Source organism: Podarcis pityusensis (genome assembly GCF_964106645.2).
Source record: "Podarcis pityusensis genome assembly, chromosome: 15".
Lineage (NCBI taxonomy): Eukaryota > Metazoa > Chordata > Lepidosauria > Squamata > Lacertidae > Podarcis > Podarcis pityusensis.
In genome coordinates, this window is record NC_138040.1 from 41,220,259 (window position 1) to 41,243,305 (window position 23,047).

General features: G+C 41.7%; 1 protein-coding gene and 1 long non-coding RNA gene across 2 annotated transcripts; one reads left to right on the forward strand and one right to left on the reverse strand.

Annotated features, from left to right (window-relative positions):
- The first annotated feature begins 4,620 nt into the window (after positions 1 to 4,620).
- On the forward strand, positions 4,621 to 8,581 carry LOC308463904. Its single transcript, XR_013979808.1, has 2 exons — positions 4,621 to 4,989; positions 5,909 to 8,581. It is a non-coding gene; the product is annotated as an uncharacterized lncRNA (long non-coding RNA).
- Positions 8,423 to 22,636, reverse strand: BNIP3L (BCL2 interacting protein 3 like). Its single transcript, XM_080982633.1, has 6 exons — positions 22,426 to 22,636; positions 16,934 to 17,114; positions 14,633 to 14,705; positions 12,894 to 12,997; positions 11,799 to 11,948; positions 8,423 to 11,014 (listed from the first exon to the last, which is right to left on the reverse strand). Exons 1-6 carry the CDS (start codon positions 22,511 to 22,513, stop codon positions 10,966 to 10,968), a joined length of 645 nt encoding a protein of 214 aa, XP_080838759.1. The 5' UTR covers positions 22,514 to 22,636; the 3' UTR covers positions 8,423 to 10,965.
- Positions 22,637 to 23,047: the final 411 nt, after the last annotated feature.

A 23,047-nucleotide genomic window follows, 5' to 3' on the forward strand; every position in this document is an offset into this window, starting at 1 on the left:
ACTATTTAAAATTTTAAAAGATGATGCTGTTAAGGTGCTACACTCAATATGCCAGCAAATTTGGAAAACTCAGCAGTGGCCAGAGGATTGGAGAAGATTAGTCTACATCCCAATCCCAAAGAAGGGAAGTGCCAAAGAATGCTCCAACTACCGCACAATTGCACTCATTTCACACGCTAGCAAGGTTATGCTTAAAATTCTACAAGGCAGGCTTAAGCAGTATGTGGACCGAGAACTCCCAGAAGTGCAAGCTGGATTTCGAAGGGGCAGAGGAACCAGAGACCAAATTGCAAACATGCGCTGGATTATGGAGAAAGCTAGAGAGTACCAGAAAGACATCTACTTCTATGCAAAAGCCTTTGACTGTGTCGACCACAGCAAACTATGGCAAGTTCTTAAAGAAATGGGAGTGCCTGATCACCTCATCTGTCTCCTGCGAAATCTCTATGTGGGACAAGAAGCTACAGTTAGAACTGGATATGGAACAACTGATTGGTTCAAAATTGGGAAAGGAGTACGGCAAGGCTGTATATTGTCTCCCTGCTTATTTAACTTATATGCAGAATTTATCATGCGAAAGGCTGGGCTGGATGAATCCCAAGCCGGAATTAAGATCGCCAGAAGAAATATCAACAACCTCAGATATGCAGATGACACAACCTTGATGGCAGAAAGTGAGGAGGAATTAAAGAACCTTTTAATGAGGGTGAAAGAGGAGAGCGCAAAATATGGTCTGAAGCTCAACATCAAAAAAAACGAAGATCATGGCCACTGGGCCCATCACCTCCTGGCAAATAGAAGGGGAAGAAATGGAGGCAGTGAGAGATTTTACTTTCTTGGGCTCCATGATCACTGCAGATGGTGACAGCAGCCACGAAATTAAAAGATGCCTGCTCCTTGGGAGAAAGGCGATGGCAAACCTAGACAGAATCTTAAAAAGCAGAGACATCACCTTACCAACAAAGGTCCGTATAGTTAAAGCCATGGTTTTCCCAGTAGTGATGTATGGAAGTGAGAGCTGGACCATAAAGAAGGCGGATCGCCAAAGAATTGATGCTTTTGAATTCTGGTGCTGGAGGAGACTCTTGAGAGTCCCATGGACTGCAAGAAGATCAAACCTCTCCATTCTGAAGGAAATCAGCCCTGAGTGCTCACTGGAAGGACAGATCGTGAAGCTGAGGCTCCAATACTTTGGCCACCTCATGAGAAAAGAAGACTTCCTGGAAAAGACCCTGATGTTGGGAAAGGTTGAGGGCACAAAAGAAGGGGACGACAGAGGACGAGATGGTTGGACAGTGTTCTTGAAGCTACCAACATGAGTTTGACCAAACTTTGGGAGGCAGTGGAAGACAGGAGTGCCTGGCGTGCTCTGGTCCATGGGGTCACGAAGAGTCGGACACGACTAAACAACAACAACAACAACAACAACAACAACAACAATACATCAAACATTAAAAGCTTCCCTAAACAGGGCTGCCTTCAGATGTCTTCTAAAAGTCTGGTAGTTGTTGTTCTCTTTGACATCTGGAGGGAGGGCAATCCACAGGGAGGGTGGGCATTCCACAGGGAGGGCGCCACTACCGAGAAGGCCCTCTGCCTGGTTCCCTGTAACTTGGCTTCTCACAGTGAGGGAACCGCCAGAAGGCCCTTGGATCTGGACCTCAGTGTCCGGGTAGAACGATGGGGGTGGAGACTGTCCTTCAGATATACTGAACCGAGGCCGTTCAGTTCTTTACTGATTGGCTCACCTTAGTTTTCTGCCTATGTCCTGCTATCTTAACAGGCCCACTTGAGGTGTAATGAGAATCCAAGGTGTCCTTTTATGAAAGTGAGCTGCAAGAAGCCTTGAACTTGTGCAGTGTCCCACTCCTCTCCCTCTCTTTCAAACCGAGAGCATTCATTTTCACTTTAAAACAAACCACGGTTCCACACAACATCTGAACTGTGGATTTTTTAAAACGATAGTTTATATACTGTTTATGATGAACCTGGCCTTTCTTCATTAACTATAGTTTAAACAAACCACAGCCTTGACAACACATGCCCAGGAAACTCTACGGAGACTCATCAATCATTTTGCCCAAGCCTGTGGGGAGTTTGGCCTTACCACCAGCCTAATCAAGGCCAACACCTTGGCTCAGGACGTCACCAGCACTCTGTGCATCAGCACTGGTGACCACACACTTGAGGTGGTAGGCAAGATCTCCAGGGAAGGAGAACTTGCCACCCCTCTTGGTAACTGGTTCCATTGTCAAATTGCTCTCCTAGTGTTCAATCAAAATCTACCAATTTACCATTTAAGCCATTTTGAGTTAGTTCTGTCCTGTGGCAACTTGATCCTTGGGAGAGGATGTTAATGCTGATGCCAGACTGTGGTGCAGCTTGAAATCTCTGGAAGCTCTTAAGAGAGGCCCCAGTTAGAATCATGCATTATTTGTCTGCACAGCATTCTGATCTCACAGCATGGCCTCCAGAGACCATCATTACAGTTTTTTGGCTCACTGCCTGCCTACATTAAATATCAGTCATGTGTGACCTACCAACCGTGTTTTCATCACTCGCCATAGGAGGTCACAGGATGCTGTCAATAATCGCCAGAGATTTCCTTGTTTTAAGATTAGGGATCCCTGCATTATGCTCCTCTGTATCATCCTTTGAAAAAAAAAAAAACCTCTTTGCTTGGGAGAGATTACTTCCAGTGTGAGAAACTACTCTACACCCAGTTCCAGGATCAGTGCTGTCCAGTAGTTCTGATTGGTATTTATTTCCACATTAGGATGCTGCCTAGAAACAAGTGTGTAAGTAGCACTCCTTAGAACATAGTTCTGAAAATACTTATTGGGAAGTAAGTTCTAATGAATGTGCTGAGACTTAGGCCTAATTATCTGTGACACAGTAAACCTGTGATTGAACCACACTATTCCAGACTGCAGGGGGAGCTCACGCGATTACATTATTCACCCATCCCCAAAAGTCCTAGGCATGTAGAAAACTAAATTAGAACCCTTCTCCCTAACATGCCAGTTTACAATGTGCATATTTATTTTTTCAGAACTGAAAATATTCAATCAGAAGTGGGCTCTGCAACAAAATGTTGCAGTATGGGGTGCTTCTGTTCAGCATTCCAGCTAGTCAGCCAGCCACACCATCTCACATCCTCTTCCCATGACACTCATTTTCTGCTTTTCGTTGTGACCACAGGGGCAGTTCTCATTCAGCTGTTGCTACCTCCCCTTCAGATTCCCCACTTTAGGGGGGTTTGCTTTTGGGTTCTGGCACTTCTGCAAAAAACAAAAACAAAAAAACCCTTCTTGCATGTTACTGGTGCTATTTGACTGTATAAAGTTCCACACACTAGGATGGTTATGTGTCCTATTTTACAAAGGGCAGCCTGGTATTTCAAGAGGTTTCAGAGGGCAAGTCCTCTGTTTGCAATGGCTGTGTGGTCCGTCTAGTTTAAAGATAAAGAACCATAAGGAAGAACAGAGACCTTGGATTTGACATTATTTATTCCATTGTTAGCACCTGGTGTGCTCTGGTCCATGGGGTCACGAAGAGTCGGACACGACTAAACGACTAAACAACAACAAAGCACCTGGACAGCAGACTTAGCATGCGCATGTGTCAGTTGGACACAGTCTTCCCCTCTATAGCATTATGCTTTTATTTAAATTGTAGTGATTATTTCTAAATCTGCATATATAAATATAAATTAGCATATGTGAATTTTATGCAAATCTTTGTCCTCATTTTGGGCGAGATATTCTGCACGTGACCAAGATAGTATCTGCTGATCAGGGAAGACAAAGAGGAATGAGGATCTAGAGAATGTGCAGCAGAGAACATAGTTGTATAGCCTGAACAATGGGGAAACCTTTGTTCAAACCAGAGACAAACTGCAAAGAAAAATTCTGTGGGGAGCAGCTGTGCTGTCAAGTCAGGAAATCCTGCAACCAGATCTCCCCCCTGGGTTTCCCAGCCAGTCATTCTAAATTTTATTCTTGCTGTGTTCTGGCTTAAGCTCTGAAGTGGTCCTGTTCTCTGCAAGATTAGCCTTGGGAAGGGGGCTGATTACCTTTCAGCACCAAGCCCTTCTTGTCTCTTTCAATCAAAGGATGTAAGATCCCAGCCTGGAAAAGCTCAGGAACAAGCAAGGCCTCCTGAGTGACATCACTAGTCAGCCCACTGCAATCCCACCCAATTGCGAAAGCTTTTGTGCCTACCAACCCTCACGCCAGGAAATCCAGCAAGAAATTCCACAGGGAAGCGGAAACCTCTCAGTTCGGCTAAGCCGTTTCCTCTCCCTGCCCACCCCACCCTCAGTGCCAGCAGCCATTTGTGCGGAAGATCCTGGTGGACACAAGGGCAGGCTCTACCACATTGCACGAAATTAAAAGGAGCATGACAAGCATTTCCTGCTTGCCCAACCCATTGGAACAAGGAGAACCAGATTTTATAAACCTTTCTACCTTGGAACCATGCTGCAGGTGATAAAACTATGAATTAACATGTCAGCAGTTTATTTTACAAGCTGTAATTTATCAACCTACATCCAATCTCCCCCCCCCCCCCAAATTATTTTCAATATTACTTTTTTTCCATTGTTTTCATTATTTAATCTTTTAATTTGTTTCATTCTTCAGTTCACATGTTTTGTAGCAACTATTGGTATAAAGCTGCTTTTGATGTTCCAAGTGTGACCATGGCGCTCTCTAGCGCAGTATTGCCAACACTGGCTGGCAGCTGCTCTTTGTTGTTTCAGACAGGTCTTTTCCACAGCCCTAGCTCAATATGCCAGAGACTGAACCTGGTATGTGCCCCACCATTTATAGCCCTTCATTATATTTGTTTCTGTTTCTCTTGGAGGAAACACATCCAAAAACCACGAGAATGCCCTGAGTGGAAGGGTATACTATCTGCCCACCTTGGCACCCGTGGAAACTCACAAAACCAGCTGAGCCTGGAACTGGGCGCATGCAGTGCAGCTAGGTGAGTGCTGAGTGGGAGACAGCTCTGGGCAGCTCCACGGGCATAGTCAGGATTTTTTTTGGGGGGGGGGGAGGGGCAGAATCTCAATTTGCTATGCATTTTTATTTATTTTTATTGATGGGGGGGGCAGCTGCCCCTCCCTGCCTCCACTTGGCTACACCCATGCATTGACCTTGGTGGCTGCCCATCAAAGCAAGCCTAAAGCGAGAGACTAGGCTGATGTCAGCATGTTCCAGGAATCTTCTTTGCTTGTGAGTGTTTGAGGGTTATCTGTGAGCTGGGTGAGATCAAGATGGGTGGCATTTTGGTGAGCACTAGGAGCTTCAGAGGGGCAGAGTGAGGAGCTGCATTGGAAGAATAGTGTTATCCTTATAGGTTTTATTGTGAATTTTGTAACTTTTGTTGTTTTTCCATTTTCTGCACACTAAGAAATATTTTTATATATTAAAGGAGATAGAAATGAAATAAATATCATACACGGAGAGAGTTAGCAACAGTAATTTTATTTCCCCAGAATGTTCCATTCTAGCACAGGTGTGGGGAACCTTTAATCCTCCAGATGTTGCTAAACTATACCTACCATCACCCCTGTCATTGGCCATGCTTGCTAAGGCTGATGGGAATTGTAGTTCAGGAAATATCCGCCCCCCCAAAAAAAGTTCCCCCCACATCTGATCTAGGGGAAATACTGGCAGCTTCCATTGGTGGTCACTGTAGCATTTTGTGTTTTCTTTGAAATAAGAGGCTGACAAAAATCAGTTGTTGCAAGCGGAGAAAAAGGCAAATCCTTCCCATGTCTGATAAATTGTCACAAAACGCATACAGAAAATAAACTGTAGCTCATGCATTTACTTTCTCAAAAAAAGCAAGTCACGTTTGGTTCAGCAAAACAAGTGGCCATGACTACTTCCTTTCACAGAATTGGGTTCTATGGGCTGCAGCATCTTGAAAAGAATTAAGGAGCCCCAGCATCAATCTGCAAAAAGAAGAGCTGCCTCTACAAAGCCTGGAAATACTATCTCCTAAAAGGAAGGATATGCTTTTTCACAATTCCAATTGTAATCTAGTTTTGTAGTATTAAAAGTGTCACCTAACATCTCACGTCATTCACTCTGATGTCAATAAGGAAGTTAGATAGTCCAAGAGGAAATTACTCAGCATCCTTTACATGCCCCATGGCTGACTAATCAAGAACTAATAGGATGCTAGGAACACTTTTCATGGGATCTTCCTGGTTAGTGTATTTTTAGCTCTAATCTTGCAGGACATAGAACTGTGTGCCAGGATCTTGTAAATGGAAGCAGATAAACCTGCAAATCAGCATATAAGCAATTACAGGGCTGTGTACGACACCAGCAGTACAGTAGCTCCTTCTACACTTGTGGAAAGGGTTTGTGCTGACTGCTTTGTGAGACACCTCGAGCAGTTTACTGGTATACGTTGGAAGCTGCTGCTGAGCTATTAATACTGAGGATGAGGAAGAAGTGCCTTCTCCAGTTGCGTTGGAGTCAAGGAAACATCTTAGGCAACTGCCAACATTATATCTCCAACCATGTGAAGGAACATGGTTTTAGGTATCTCATGTTAAGGATTGCAGGTGATGGGAAATGTTTCTGCTAAAGCATTGCTCATACAAAGATAATGCCAGAAACTCCAGTGCTCAGTTTCGTATGTTCATGTTGAACTGAGCAATCTTTCCTCCATACCAAGCATATTTCTTGGTGAGGTCTCCATGTATCATGTAAAGCCAGACCAGAATAAATTATTCCTCTCCTGAACAAACAGTGATTTTAACCATTGATAACTGTAAAAAGGTAAAGGTAAAGGACCCCTGACAGTTAAGTCCAGTCACAGATGACTCTGGGGTTGCGGCACTCATCTCGCTTAACTGGCCGAGGGAGCCATAGGACTCCTTAAATCTGCTCCAGGTGGTTCTATTCTGGAGCAGATTTGGTGGTAAAAGCACTGGGGGTGGGGGGTGGAGCAAGTTCCTTCACTATTGTAAAAGTCATTTTACATGTGCAACGAATTAGGTGGATACAACCCTTTTTTTTAATGTGCTTGCAGATTTCAAGAGAAACACCAAAGCTCCTCATTCTGCTATGATAAAAAATGAGCAGGAAAGTATGTTCCCACAACCCTTGACCTCACCAGTTAGTGCCAAAATGGGGGTGGGTGAGGAGGACACTTTGTGCTACCATCAAAATTATAGAAATGAAATTATATGCACTTTGCACATGTGTGCATTCAGGTATGCTGAAATGCTTGTTACAGAGAAGCCTGAAGAGTCCTGGACTAACAATCTGTTCAACAACTTTGTCTTGATCACAACATCTGCGTCCTGATTTCATGCCGACGACATTGTCAAGCTGTGAAGGAACAATTCAATTCAGACTCACTTCCAGAATGAAGTAAAGAAACTTGCTGCACCCCAGCTCCTGTCCACCTAGCAGTTTGAAAGAACATCAAAGTGCAAGTAGATAAATAGGTACTGCTCCAGCAGGAAGGCAAACGGCGCTTCCGTGCACTGCTCTGGTTTGCCAGAAGTGGCTTAGTCATGGTGGCCACATGACCCGGAAGCTGTCTGTGGACAAACGCCGGCTCCCTTGACCTATAGAGCGAGATGAGAGCCGCAACCCGAGTGTCGTCTGCGACTGGACCTAATGGTCAGGTGTACCTTTACCTTTATTCTGCCATACCTTAGCAACACCACTAATTCCGTCTCAGAGTGATCAGTCCAGTTTCCATACTTCTCCTAGATGAAATTTTAGCAAATTATTGCAATGATGAAAATAATCTTAAATCTGAAAAATGTCACTTTCAAGTCAATGTATGAGGAAATAATCACAGGGGAAAATAAATTTAAACATTACCAGTATTTTTTTATGTTTGTGCAAACCATTTCACTTTGCTTTTATCAGCATAATTAAAGGATTTTGTGAACATTTTGGATTGAAATTGATAGGCATGCAAGCTCTAAGCACTGCAAAACTTTGAATGAGGATGCAAAGTCACTTCAACCACATGTGAAAGTTGGTTTTGAGAAGTTCTGGGAGCTCTTTGTCAGGTGAATATAAAATGAAGCAATAAGAGAGTATTTGTTCTGAAACAAGCAGTTCATGGTAAAATACCTCAAGTCAGAATACGCACTGGGGCAGTTTCACACAATACGGACAAGCAAACCAAACATGTATGCTCTAAGTGATGGAGCCAATTCCAGCTCATCACCTAGCATAGTTACATAATACATGTTTACAGTCATGTTCTTGTCACATCAATCCTTTACATGTTTAGATGTACCTAAAGTGGATGCACACCTAAAAATATATAGTATTACATGTTCCCAAGAATGCGTCCAACATGCACAATGATCAGTTATCCAAAAATTCTTATGGGGGGTAGAAATAATTGGTAAAAAGCAACCAGCAGAAACTCAGTTTTGTGACAGCTTTAATGGCACAAAATGCTTATCGCTACAACTTATACATGTACTGTAAACTGTATAATAATGTTACAAAGTGCTAACTAAATATGAAGAATGCATTACTTTGGCTCAGTTAACTCCAATTATTTCAGTGATGTGTCTTTTTTTTTTTTTAAGTTATTTCCAAAGTTTAAGTCTTCACTTTAAAAAAGGAACAGTAAATAGGTGTATTGTTTTATTAGTGTTGCAGTTCAGCCCACTGCATTTTCTTTAATGTGCGAGTTTATGCATTTCTGCTTGATCCTATGTACAAATATTTCAAGCCTGGTTTTCTCACTGATCATTTGAATAACAAGGCCTGCAGTTCCCCCAACTGTAAACAAGTATAAAGCTATTTAACAATATTTAAATTAGCAAAGCTTTATAGTTACTACCCCTTTTCAAATTAATAATAATCTGGTCCATTCCATAGAACAAAAAGTCATGGTCTTTCAGGCTTGTAGTTGCATATCAATAAATACTGCTTTGTATCATTACATGACAACAGCCCAATAGTGATCAGATATTAAAACGCCAATGGTATTTCTCCACCAGCAATTTCAATCTCATAGCTGCTTGAGTAATAGTACAGAAGTCCCAAAATATAGATATGATAATTTATCACACAGCGTTCTGCAGATTAATTATCATGTAATCTGGAAAGGAGCGAAGCTTTATTTTGTTTTAAAACAAACATGGTCCCAATTTAATATACATTATGCCATGTTGCAATTGTGTTACAAAACAGGGTACAATAATCAAAGCTGAAAGTACTGTCAGACTTTTAACCCTAGCTAGGTTTGTCAGTTTGATGTTATTGTTTTAAACTCCTTACTATGTTTCATCACTTCAAAAATATCCCCATATCCACACAGGAAATAAATACACAGTTGCAAGTAATACAAGTGCTATCATTCAAAGCCTAAGGGGGCAAAGGGAAACCCAGATGTTACCACAGAATAGTAAAAAATAAAAATAAAATAAGCATGTTGTGTTACAGAAACAAAGACTGAAACAAATATACTTTAGAAATGGATTTCATGCTTATTCACTCTGCTTCATGACTATTTTCGCTGGCATCGGCCACCATGCTTACACTGCCTACTTGGAGATCTGATGCAAAGAGAAAAACAGAGTACCTGTTTCCAAAGGTTTACCAACTTATATTTTGGGCGTTTTTGCTGCCAATCTAATACATTCTATTTCAATGGAATTTCACTAGTTTTAAAATTAGTAATGGTTCCCTAAATATGCAGTATTGAAGTTCATCATTCATATCATATTCTATAGATATAAAACAAAGCATTCTATCCTTCAGAATCATGCTACATGTTCCAAAATCCAATACAAATCTACTGAGGGGCATTTGTCTGCCCACATGTGTTGAAACCATTTGGAACTAAGCTTCACATTTTGGAAAAAAAAGTGTATCTGAAGGAGGAAAAGGCTGAGTGTTCCCATGAGCAAGATTCCCATCTAGCTATACAAGATATCACTAAGGACCTTAGGATTTCAGGTATTGCCAAGGGACATTCAACAATAAACCATGGAAAATGGGAGTAATGAAACTCAACCACAGAAGACAGCTCAGAGCTTCATAAATTGTGTTTTACACAACTGCAAGACTATTTCCAGGAAGTATGCCTCAAGTAGCTACTGAAACAATCATCTATTTGTAAATTTGCAAGTGGTTCCAAAACAAGTAAAATCTCCTTTTACATGGAGTCTAGATACTTCAAAAATACTTCAAGTTAAACTACTTTTAAAAGGAAACCTTTTGTTAAGTAAAATGCTAAGGAATACTAAAAGCTTCTTCACATGCAAATAATGCAGTTCTTTCTAAAAACAATTTCTAGATGCTGGACAGGTTTCTTCCTACCAGAAATTAATTCACTACTTCATAGAAAAGACAAGTATTACTCAGTATTAAAAGTTGCTGATTAATCAATTTTTATCCTGCTTTGATTTTTGTGAGCTTTTGCCTCCCAAAAGCTAAAAACATTAGGCAAGAGAATTGTAAAATAAGATACACTTTAGAACAAAACTGCCAATGATTTTGTTTGTTTTTACAACCAACTTCAGTTAATTATGAGTCTTTTACAGACTGGAGGTTCTTATACCCAACAATTTAATCATGCATGCACTGTGCAGATTATTTCTTGTTGTAGTAGAGGAGGCAACACCATCACTGATAAAATTATAATTTGCTGGTGGCATTTTGCACTGAAAGAAGCCCTTGCAATGTATAGGCAATTGTAAACTCTGTTAGGCAACTCTGATGTGTCTTGCAGGATGTGGAAGAAGGCTAGGGAAAGGGAAGAGACTATTGAGACACCTCCACAGAGTTCCAATACAATACTGAATTTCAAGAGTTACTGGAACCTGGATATGCAAAAACAAGGTGGAGGCTGGGAGGGGTCATGCTTAAAGTTGTCTCAAGTTCAAGATGTACAAATGTGACAATAACACCTTCACAGATTACAAGGATTTCCAGGGTTTGTGCACCACTTCTTTCAATAAGTGCTAGCTGAAGGTGTGGTCAGTCGTTTTCCAATGTAGATACTGAAAGGAAGCACAAAGCAAAGTATGTTGCCTTAGAAATTCTCATTACGCTTAAGGTTTTGCTCAGCTAAAGTAATAAGACTAACATCCACCAATCATACAAATATGTTAATGTCGTTTAATACTAATTCACACAACTCATCAGACTGGAATGAACACATCTTGTAAAGAAAGCATATTGTTATCATCTATAGTTGATTCTTCCCAGGATTAAAGTTATTTATTTATTTATTTCATAAAATTTGTGCACCACTTGAATGTAAAAAAACCTCAAAGCAGTTTACAAAAAGATAGTAGCTACTCACACAACAGAATGTTATGTGAAATATCTGAGGGTTCCCCCTGCTTTCCAGTCACCGAGTTTACTTCTATAACATTCTTCTCTGCTGATCTGGCTGATGAAATGAACACCTTGTAATGCTTCACAGGGTTCTCCTTGGTATGAAAAATTATTTTTATTCTTTCTCCAAATACAATGGAATCTCTACTGGGTTACCCTCAAAACTGCTGAAAGTAATTAAAGTGTACAAATCTCCAAGAGTTTATTCACTCAGTTTGCATCAGCATTGGAATTGTTCTGAGACGTTTTGTTTTATTGTTTGTGTGTTTATCACCCTGGGCTCCTTTGGGAGGAAGGGTAGGATATAAATTTAAATAGTTGTAGTAAATTATATGCATCACTTCCCTTAAAACATCCCAAAGCAATTGATGAGTAAATTCCCCCATATAAATATACTTTCTAATCCAATGCGGATAAAACCTAAATATATGTGCTAGTACTTACCCTAGTCCCAAAGCCAAAACATGAGATATGAACAGAGATGGAATGAAAACCTTAAGAAACTCAGCTGAGAAAATGCCACCTTTCTTCATGGCTCCACTCTTCCTCATGCTTAACGAAACAGCTCGTTTAGGATGTCTGAAGTGAAATTCCCTTCAAAAAAGAAGAAATGGATGGCATCTCATAGAATGCACTGAACTGGACACATTTTAAAAAGCACAACAGACAGCAATCTCAAAATCTAAGAGTTGGGAGGCTTCTGGGATAGACATCTCACTCCGATTCAGAAGACATGGGAGCAGTAGCTGAAGAGATGGGGAGGCCCGAAATAACATTCCTTTTTCAGGTAGAGAGATATTGTTATCTATCTCCTACTTTTAATATATGCACTAGGGATACCGCATTTAAAATCCCCACGCAGCCTACCATTCATGAGACACAAATCAGTATTATTTTACCATTACAGATAAGATGATGATTATTATTATTACCCCACCCATCTGGCTGGGTTTCCCCAACCACGCTGGATGGCTTCCAGTACATATAAAAACATAGTAAAAGTCACATATTAAAAACTAAACTACCCAATACAGGGCTGCCTTCATATGTCTTCTAAAAGTTGTGTGGTTCTTCTCCCTCCTTGACATCTGATGGGAGGGCGTTCCACAGGAAGGGCACCACTCCCTCGACCATTCCTCATCAGGCTTGGTTTCCAGACCCTTGAGCCTCTTGGTCACCCTCCTCTGCACACACTCCAGCTTGTCAATATCCTTCTTAAACTGTGTTGCCCAGAATTGGAAACAGTACTCTAGGTGTGGTCTACTAAGGCCCCTAGATCCTTTTCATATGTTATGTCTGCATCCTATGAAGAGTGCTGCAGCACAAGTACACTAGGGTGGTGGGGAGCAAGCAGGACTGTTTTCCATATTTCCCAGAAAAAAATACAAGGTACAGAATTTAACTATTTTTGCTAAAAGCCTTGAGAGCACTTCTTACAGTAATCCCTTAAAAACAGCACCACCACAAAGCTTTATATTCTGATACAACAATATTTCCTTCTAAGCAAAGGGCCATTGATAAGTAAAGATTTCAACTCACTTGGGAGGAATATTTTCAGGTCTACTTGACCAGTCCGATACCCAATCAACACTTTTCTTCAAAATGTCCACCTCCTTCTCCCCTTCTAATGTTTCTTCTTCAGACTGAAAATAAACAGGGAGCAACTTCACAAATTTAAGTAAGGTAAAATTAAGTGTAATTCCATGATGTTTCAAGGATTTATTTTCTCTTTGGTTTTATCTTAAATAGAAAATATATTTGCTTATGTTTATGTCAATAGGCATTTTGTGTTATTTGCAACTTAATAACTCAACTGCTCCTTGCGGTAGTTACTGCCCAGGACTGATAGGGAGATGTGCAAAAGATTAGTAGTTCTGACCCTCTTATCCAACCCATGTACTTAAGTGAGAACAACTAAAACTGATTTAATTTGCATCAGTTCTTGTCACTTATTTAGAGGGTATCCTCTCTAGCAGCACGTAAGTTGGGGAACTCCTTTCTCACAGACCTGTATCTGGCACCTTAATTGTTTAGCTTCCATCATATGCGCGCGCGCTCTCTCTCTCTCTCTCTGTGTGTGTGTACACACACACACACACACACACACACACACACACACACAATACTGCCTTTGATAGCATATATATAGAGAGAGAGAGATAGAGAGAGGGGGGGGGGCTCACCAATTCTTCCAATTATAAACCGTTTAAACTGATTTTTATATTGTTGTTACCAACCCTGGAAACTTTTGGTGAAAGGTGTGTAAGTAAAATAACAACAATATCAAAAACAAAGCTTTCTCACAATGCTCAAGGCCAGCATTTATCTAAAGATGTTTATAAAAGGAAGCGTTTAAGAAAGAATAACTATGATATATTGTAATATTTATAATAGGCTTGAAGACTGAGCACTGTCTGAAATTAAAGGCAACCTTACTATTGATAAATACCCTGAAATCCTAGCTATCACTTCAATGCAATTTAATGACTAGGTCTCCCTGAGAGTATAATTACATACATAAAAGCCTTTTGGCAACTTGCCACAACAAACTCTCCAACACTTGAAACTCTCAGGTGAGATCAAAATTCGTTTTCTAAAATCCTAATTGCAATCAAGGTTTCAAAATAAACATTTTTATTTACAGCAGGTGTGGGGAACGGGATTCAACTGGAGGTCACATTCTGCCCCCATCCCCTTGCAGGGCAAGAGAGGGAGTATCAACCTGCCACTTGCCAGATGTTAAGTGAAGTACTTTCCTTTGTCGGAGCCCACACCTGACATCATAAACGATGCCAGGTGTAAAGCTAGTGAATGTGGATTGGAGAAAACAGCCTAATGGGCCAAATTAGAACTCTTTCCAGGCCTAATTAAGTCCATGGGCCAAAGGTTCCATGCCACTGTTTTACTCAATGCTTTAAATTATATGATGCAGTATATCTCAGGTGCTGAGCCATTGACAAGGTCAAGGCCACTGACAGGACAAAAAACATTAAGCCTAAGGATTTATTTATAAACTACACACTGAATGCATAACAGAAGTGTGTTTTCAACAACTCAAAACCGAGAAATGCAGATTATGCCATTTTTAAAGGTTAAAGCAAATGAAGATTCATTGCTAGAAAACAATTTAAAATTGTGCTTACTAATCCACTTAAAAGCATGCTGCTCTTACTTCAGTTCTCAGTAGAAAATATGGTTACATGTTTTAACTTAAATTGCTCTTTCAGGTAGACTTAACATCTTCACCTCAAACAGTATCATATGGATAGAAAAAGTACCTGAGAACTATTGTCTTTACTAGTGTGCATCTCCACATCAAACATTATCTGTCCATCTTCTTGAGGAGAAGGGCTAGAATAAAAGGGTACAATTACTAATGTTATGGAACTTAATTATAATAATTATCTGCACTTAGAAGTACTGAATGTAACCTGTGTAGTACTGTATAGGGCCAGGTAACACCAGGAGATCCAGGGAACATATAGACTGAGGACAGGGCAGAAAAAGCTGCTGAGAGCAGCTCCATTTCTGGAACAGCGTAAAACAACCATGCAGGTCTTGGCTAAAGTAGCACAAGATCTTACTAGCTTGGTCCTACAAGATTTTACAACCCTGAGGTACTTGGATAAACAAAAAACTCACTTAAGGCAGACACATATTAACTAAAATGCAGAAAGAACATGGTTGCCAGGGTGTCTGCTGGCTTCCAATGCATGTATCAGACTACTGCAATTGAAGGGTGCAATACTATATAACTAAGACTGAACGCCATTAGATTTATTTCTGTACTGCAAATCCCATTAAGAAAATGTTAGTACATTTGAAATTAGGACAAATGACTGTAAAAAAATCACTTGCATGTATGCTGGATTCTAACTCAGAATTTAAAAATTCAAAGAACTTGATTTCTTGTGCTTCCTCAGTGGCAAAAACTCAAAACTCTATGCATATGTTGAAGGCTGGTAACAACAAAGCAAAAGCAAAACAGTTTACATTGCTGCCCAGAGACCACCTAGCTCTGTTCATATCCTCTCTTCCTTTTATTAGAGTAGTTGGTGCCTATCCCCCTAATCATCCACTTCCAGTGAGAAAGTAGGGCCACACCCATTTCTGAAATTCAGAAGCCAGTCAGTTCGTCTTCCCTAGCAAGAGATCAGCTCGTCTCCCTAGCAAAAGAACAACTACTCTGTTGTATCAAAGAATCATGGAGTTGGAAGGGACCCAAAGGTCATCTAGTCCAACCCCCTGCAATGCAGGAATCCCAGCTAAAGCATCCTTGGCAGATGGCCGTCCAACCTCTGCTTAAAAACCTCCAAGGAAGGATATCACATTGACACAGACTCAAATAGAAGAATTTCTTTGGTCATCTTTAAATTGATTAATGTAATCAACTAGTAGTAAATTAAATACAATAGTAGGACCATTTAGGACCAATAGTAGACCCTAAGGATGATAATAGTGGGATCTATGACTTCTTCAGAACACACTTCTATTTTTTTCTAAAATTTTATTACAATGGTACCTCGGGTTACATATGCTTCAGGTTACAGACTCCGCTAACCCAGAAATAGTACCTCAGGTTAAGAACTTTGCTTCAGGATGAGGACAGAAATCGTGCTCCAGCAGCGCGGCGGCAGCGGGAGGCCCCATTAGCTAAAGTGGTGCTTCAGGTTAAGAACAGTTTCAGGTTAATAAGGGACCTCCAGAACGAATTAAGTACTTAACCCGAGGTACCACTGTACTGTAAAATAGAAGGGTGTTTTAACATTATCAGTAAACCCATGCCCAAGGGTTAACAGGAAAAAGGACAGAGAAAGCAATTACAACAGCACATTTTTATTTACAATAATAATTACAAAGATGCCATGAAGAGATACTGCATGGCATAGACTTCTGCTAGATTGCCAAGACTATTTGAGAGATTTGATGGGTGAGTTGTGTTTTGCACCATATTTGGAAACAAGAAAATGTTCCTCTAGGTCAGATTGACAAATAATTTTGGGGGCGGGGTTGCCATTCCCTATTACCTGTTACTTAGTAGGCTTTAAACACTCCTTGAAACTACAAAGACAGTCATCTTTAACTTGGGTTAGCCTATTTACTCGTACCTGTAGATTTGCACAAGGGGATGAGGGTGATTTGGGGCATAGAGGTGGCTGAACACAAAGAACCTGCCTCAAGATGACCAACATGGCTTACAGCCAGTTTCTAGTTAAGAAGATTGAAAAATATTCTACTTTTTTAATAAAAACCCCCTCAAAAACTTTAAGTTGATATTCAAATGTGGATGTGCAAGGACAGCACCCAGGTACATGCAAATTTTCCAGTCGTTCAAAAATAAATCTAAGTAATTGAAGACTGAAGCCTCCAGAAGTCAATAGGATTATTTAACAGTATTTGAATTGCAGCCCATAGATTCATAGTAGCGAAAGACTATTTGTTCAAAAATAAATGTATATAGGAGGTAAAGAAGAATAAAAAACATTCAGTTTATATTCAGGCTAGGAACTGAACTGGCAGCACTTGGTTCAAGAAAAATGTATCTATTGCAGTGAAGTTGACAGAGCTTGAATTCCTACCTGTCACAGTGAGAACTACCTCTTGAACTGCTCTGTCCAGACTCATGCTGGGCATCTAGAAGTATCTTTTCCATGTCTCCATTGTGGATGGAAGATGAAGAAGGAACGTGTTCCAGACCACCATTTTTCGCATTTCCATTATCGTTGCCATTGCCGTTCATCTGCAACTCTACCCAGGAGCCTGTTGAACAGCAGATGTTTCATCAGAAACCATGAAACTAAAACACAGCATAAGGTTTATCACTCACTTGCAGAAATATGCAGTCATGCCAAATTTAGATAACCAGAAAGAAGACATCCACAGACACCAAATAATACTTCTCCATTTATCAGCAGAGCAACATTATGAACTATTTCTTAAAAGTAAATTCACACATTATGAACCAGCCACATGTAAATAACTGCTAATATTTGTTTACTTGTGTGATCAGTCATGTTGGAGATGTTGATGCTGTGTCTTCAATGAGTGTGTCTATGAGCAGTGTGCACTGGAAATGAAAGGAACTCCTGGTGACAGAAATTGCCACTGTATCTTCTATGTCTACGCTTGGAGCTGATGGAACAGATGTATGCATCATTTGCTTTTGAAGTCCTTCTGCACAATTTTACCAGTATCCTGTTCCTTCCCTATGATCAGATGAATCTTGTTCAAAAGGACTTCTACATCTGGGAAAATTTGACGCAGTCTGGATTGACAGGACTTAAAACAAGCACACACATCCTGACTCTTTCAAGAAAGAATATATTTTGCTGCCTCAAGTGTAGAGCAAGGACAAAATGTTCAACCTGTACTTTTTGAACAGATAACCACTGCAGTGTTCAGGTATCAACTGTGTAGCTAACACTAAGCAAGTGTGTTTGACACTGAAATCTGGTCTTGAAATTAGCTGGCCACCAGGTGCATTTTGTGCCTGAAGATTCTCTTTTTGCAAACAGCTCCAAACGTCTGGCTGCCATTCTTGGCCTGAGACTCAAGGCTGCCCGCTGCTGGCACTGACATCACTGGGCACAGGAGGACAATTGCCTCCCCTCCCAGCAAGAGACTGAGTATGCTCACTGCTGCGAGTGCATGCAAGAGCCACACTCCCCCTTGCACTGCAGCAAAAGGCACCAAAAAGCTGCCAACTGTCAGCACTCACATTGTGCAACCGCTGCTGCTCCCCAAGCCCTCCGGAGGCACCTGCTGCTGCCAGTGCCACCCCAAGGAAACCCCGCTCTGGCAGCAGGTGGGCAAGACATGATCATAACATGGAGCTACCCAGCATATAGGATACTTCTAAATATCAGGTGCTAGAGCCAGTAAATACGTTTGCATATGGTGGTACCTCGCAAGACGAATGCCTCGCAAGACAAAAAACTCGCAAGACGAAAGGGTTTTTTTGTTTTTTGAGCTGCTTCGCAAGACGATTTTCCCTATGGGCTTGCTTCGCAAGACAGAAATGTCTTGCAAGTTTGTTTCCTTTTTCTTAACACCGTTAATACAGTTGCGACTTGACTTCGAGGAGCAACTCATAGAACGCGGTGTGGTAGCCTTTTTTGAGGTTTTTAAAGACTTTGTTGATTTTTGAAGCTTTTCCAAAACTTTCCCGACACCGTGCTTCGCAAGATGAAAAAAATCGCAAGACGACAAAACTCACGGAATGAATTAATTTCGTCTTGCGAGGCACCACTGTATATGCCTTGCTTGTAACTTTCCCAGAAGAATCTGTCTAACCACACTGGGAATCAGAATGCTGGAACAGATGGACATTTGGTTCAATCCAGCAAGGCTTGTATTACAGTGGTACCTCGGGTTACATACGCTTCAGGTTACAGACTCCGCTAACCCAGAAATATTACCTCAGGTTAAGAACTTTGCTTCAGGATGAGAACAGAAATTGTGCTCCAGCGGTGCGGCGGCAGCAGGAGGCCCCATTAGCTAAAGTGGTGCTTCAGGTTAAGAACAGTTTCAGGTTAAGAACAGATCTCCAGAACGAATTAAGTTCTTAACCTGAGGTACCATTGTACATACTTACAGAAAAAATAATCAAAAATATTTCTAAAATCTCCTAGGACTTTCTCAGCTCTGATCATCAGAAAACCAAGGATCATAACATAAATGGTATTTTGAAGCAAAACTTAAGATACCATTTTAACTAGTAGTCACTGTGGCCTAACATGAGTCAAACTTGAATCTGGGAGATCTGGGTTCAATTCTTCTGCAATTTCCATTGTTCATTTCCCCCTTAATGTGTTTTCAAATGATGGGGACACAAAAGTAGTGCAGATGTGCATCTTTATCATAAAGGAACAGTCACCATGTATCAAACACATGAACTGTGGAGCTAATTTTTAAAAAGACACAAACTGTATAACTTTTTCTAGCTGCTTTCTGAAACCTGTAGAATTTCAGCATCACCGTCAGTGAACAAAACAACACTCACAGCATTATTTCCTTACCTTACTATAAAATGGGAACAACAGTGATCTATCACAGTGAGGATGAAGGGATTACAGATTGTAAAACACTTTTGTCCACTGACTATGTTATAGACAGTAATGAGGACTGTCAGAGAGTTGGCCAAAAGTGTGTTACTACAACAGGTGTTTGATTAAGCTAAAAATTAAGGTGCAGTTCAGACCAAAAATCTCAGTCTAATAAATCATGGATTATTATAACAAGCATTGTTCCATGCCCATGCACTCCCTCATCCCTCACACAAGTGAAGAGCTTTAGGATTTGTTAAATCAAAGTTTCCCATTACATCCAAACTGAGAATTTGTAGTTTAATCTCAGACTACAAACCAGAATTTGAGCATGAGGTGCAAGGCAGATAGGCACACACCAGTTATCCCCTTTAAAAAACTGGGCTTTTTTGATTGAGGTCATTAAGTCTGAACAGAGCCCAAGCTTCTTGAATTCCACTACAAACACTACAAAAATGCTATATTTGCAATAGTTACCCCTAAGTTTTGAGGCATAATTCCAAGTGTTGAAGATGCTTGAAGCAAAATATATTGAGACACAACCTTGTCTCCTATGTCTTCTTGTGATTTTCCAAGTTCAAATTAGACTAATCTCTCTTGCTTATACCATAAATACACTCTAGAACACAATATAAGGGGCAGCAGGATGGGTGTTCCACATCAGAAGACTTTCCTGAAAAATAACCAGACAGAACTTTTGTAAAGCACTGTAAGAGTTTCAGGCTGAATTCCAGGAGTTCGGATAACAGTTGAAGAAGTAAGATTGTAGCATGAGATGAATTTCATGTCTTGGAAACATCTTAGAAAATACAGGTTGTTTAAACGAGAAAGCTGAATCATGGCTATGTATGAAACAAAGAGTGACAAACTGTTTTTCTGGGTGGGGAGACCAATTCTGAGTTTATGTTTTTAACTATCAGTGTGGCCTTCCTTCTAGACCCAGGCACAAGTCGTAACAAGAACAGTGATCCAGATGGTCTCTTTATCTGCCCTGTGACTTGATTCTGATGAAATTGTTCACTGTGGTTTTCATATTTTCCTCACTGGCATCATTGGTTGATAAAGGGCAGATTAAAAATGTTTCACATGAATACATGCAATTTTGCCTTAACGATTTTTAATAGAATTTTAAAAATAGTTTACAATACTAAGCAAATGGGAGAATACCTTTTATTTGTGTGAAGTTCAAAATACAACATGTACATGTCCAAGTTAAAATGAACTTTGATAATGCATGGTCTCAAAGAATTTCATCTACAATCCTCAAAAACCTTATTAAGGAATAATTGTATGCATGATAGTGGACTCATTCAAAGCATATGTTTTAAGAAGAGCAGATTAACTGCCTTTCAGATTAACTTGTCAGGTATACTGGGGGCTGGGAGAGGGCAGGGAAGAAGAATGCTGCTTTCAGGCTAGCCATCTTTTAAATCATTAGTTCATATATATGAAATCGCCACGCATGTGAGACGATCAAGAATAATTTCACTACTGTATTATGAAATCCAAGCCGAAGCTATTTGGATGTTCCTCCATCCTGATCCACAAACAAAAGGTTACACCGGACCAGCTGACAGACCCCGGATATAAGAGAAAAACAGCACACGTCAGTAATATTGACTCAGCCACTGAATAAACTCATTCTCACACTCTAGCTAGTTCCCCAGCATCCCAATTATTTGAGATAGCCAGCAACTAAATTAGCTCACCCTGTCAAAACATGCCAATTCACAGATCTCTCACGGCATACCATCTGACTCGTCTGCCACACTCATATCTGCCTGCAGCTATTGAAACTTACTTATAAACCCAACTGAAACCAAGTTTAGGCAATTTGCCTTCAATGAGCCATACTTCCAAGGTATGTTTAGGAATGCAACATCAACCTCCCAATTCTTTCTGTCTAGAACAGTAAATAAACAAGAACAGACCATTCAATAAGTCCTTCTCTCACAAAGATGTATTCCATTCTTCCCACACTCCAATCCTTTCCACTTCCCCCTTTAATTTCCAAAATTTAACTCATCAGCTCCATCCATAGTCATCTCCAGCCCATTATTTTTCTCCTACCGGTGACCACCTAAACTTCCTTCTTTCAAAAAGCCTGCCTCTTTATTCCTGATCACTGTTCCACTGCTGTTGCACACACCCAGTTCCTTTCATTTCCAAGGAGGCTAGGGATCCAAGTACTGTACCTCAGACAGACAACCAGGCATCCATCACTTTACTGGAGTCTGGAGCCAAGTACCAATACTCATTCATAGCTTGGGGGGGCAGGGAAGTGGGGCGCAGACACAAAGAAAGGCCCCCACAATCCCTTTCACACTTTATCAAAAAAGAAATAAAGTTTATCTCAGCACTGGCAGCAAAACTGTGAAATAGCGTGCCTTAACATAAGAAAACTTAATTATTAAAGAAACAAAAACGAAGCAGCAGCTAATAAGTAGAAAACGAAGAATACATATGTATATATTTTAAGATCGTTGTTTTACATATTTTGTGGTGGTTATTTTTTCAGCAGGAGTTAATCACGCTAGGAAGCTCCGAGGCAGAAAATGTGTAGGTCCACGTAAACAAAAGCACATGCTGGTGTTTTGGAACTGGCGAGGCTTTTGGCCAGGGCTGCATCCCAGCCGCCTTGAGGGATGCGAACTCTAATTAAATAGGCAAATAAGCTTTGCCCCCCCGTCCCCCCAGGTGCCCTTCCTCGGCTCCAAGCCTCCCCCCCCCTTTCCCGGCGCCCCCTCCCTCTCCCCCGCCCCAAATTCCTGCCCCCTCCTCCGCCCCGCCCTCTCCCCACCAGCGTTCCACTGCAGGCCCCGCCCCCCTCAGCCCCGCCAGCTCCCCCCCATTGGCCAACCACCTCTCGCGCGGCCCAGCTGCCGACCAATCCAGGAGGACATGGGGGGGGGCTGCTGAGGTGGTCCCTCCGCCACCTGAGGGGACGCGAAGTTGCTTCCAGGCCGAGGAGCCTGACGAGAGCCAGGAAGGCGAGATGAAGCCCCCCCCTTCCCGCCCCCACTCACTGTTGAGGCCTGCCTCGGCGGGCGTCCCGTCAGGCGGCGGGTTGTTGTTGTTGTTGTGCTGGTGAAGCGAGTCCTGAGGGGAGGACATGGCGGCGGCGGCGGCGGCAGACGCGGCACGGCGAGGCCTCTGCTTGCGGGGCTCTGTTTGTATGCTGGGCAGGCGGAGCAGCAGCAGCAGCAAGCCCAGCCGCCCCGGCTTCACTGCGCACGCGCCAGGGCCGCCACGCCCACGCGCCGGCCCCATTCCTCCCTGACGCGCCTCACGTCCGCGCGGGGGTGCGGTCGCTCCGGCGGCACCGCGCGTGCGCTCTCGCACGCGCTCGCATCCCTCTTGCCCCGCCCCGCAACGAGCCGCCTCTTGCACTGCGCACGCGCTGGTGCCGCCTCCTTCAGGCCCATTTTGTGTTTCTCAAACTTGGGCTGTTGCTGGACTACAACTCCCATCATTCCTGACCGCTGGTCCTGCCAGCTAGACATCAAGGGAGTCCAGTAGTCGCTGGCGACCGAAGTTTGAGAAACGGTGAATGACTCCAGACACTTATTTGTCTTAACAGGACTTGGGGGCTCTTGTAGCCCCCCAGGGAAAGGGGAGCTGTGGGCTTCCAGCTGTTGTTGCTGGACT

Coding starts and splice junctions, on each gene's coding strand:
- BNIP3L (XM_080982633.1), bottom strand. CDS start 22,513: ATGTCCTCCCCTCAGGACTCGCTTCACCAGCACAACAACAACAACAAC. Junction 17,115..22,425: donor CGCCGAGGCAGGCCTCAACA/GTGAGTGGGGGC, acceptor GCTGTTCAACAG/GCTCCTGGGTAGAGTTGCAG. Junction 14,706..16,933: donor GGTAGTTCTCACTGTGACAG/GTAGGAATTCAA, acceptor CTTTTATTCTAG/CCCTTCTCCTCAAGAAGATG.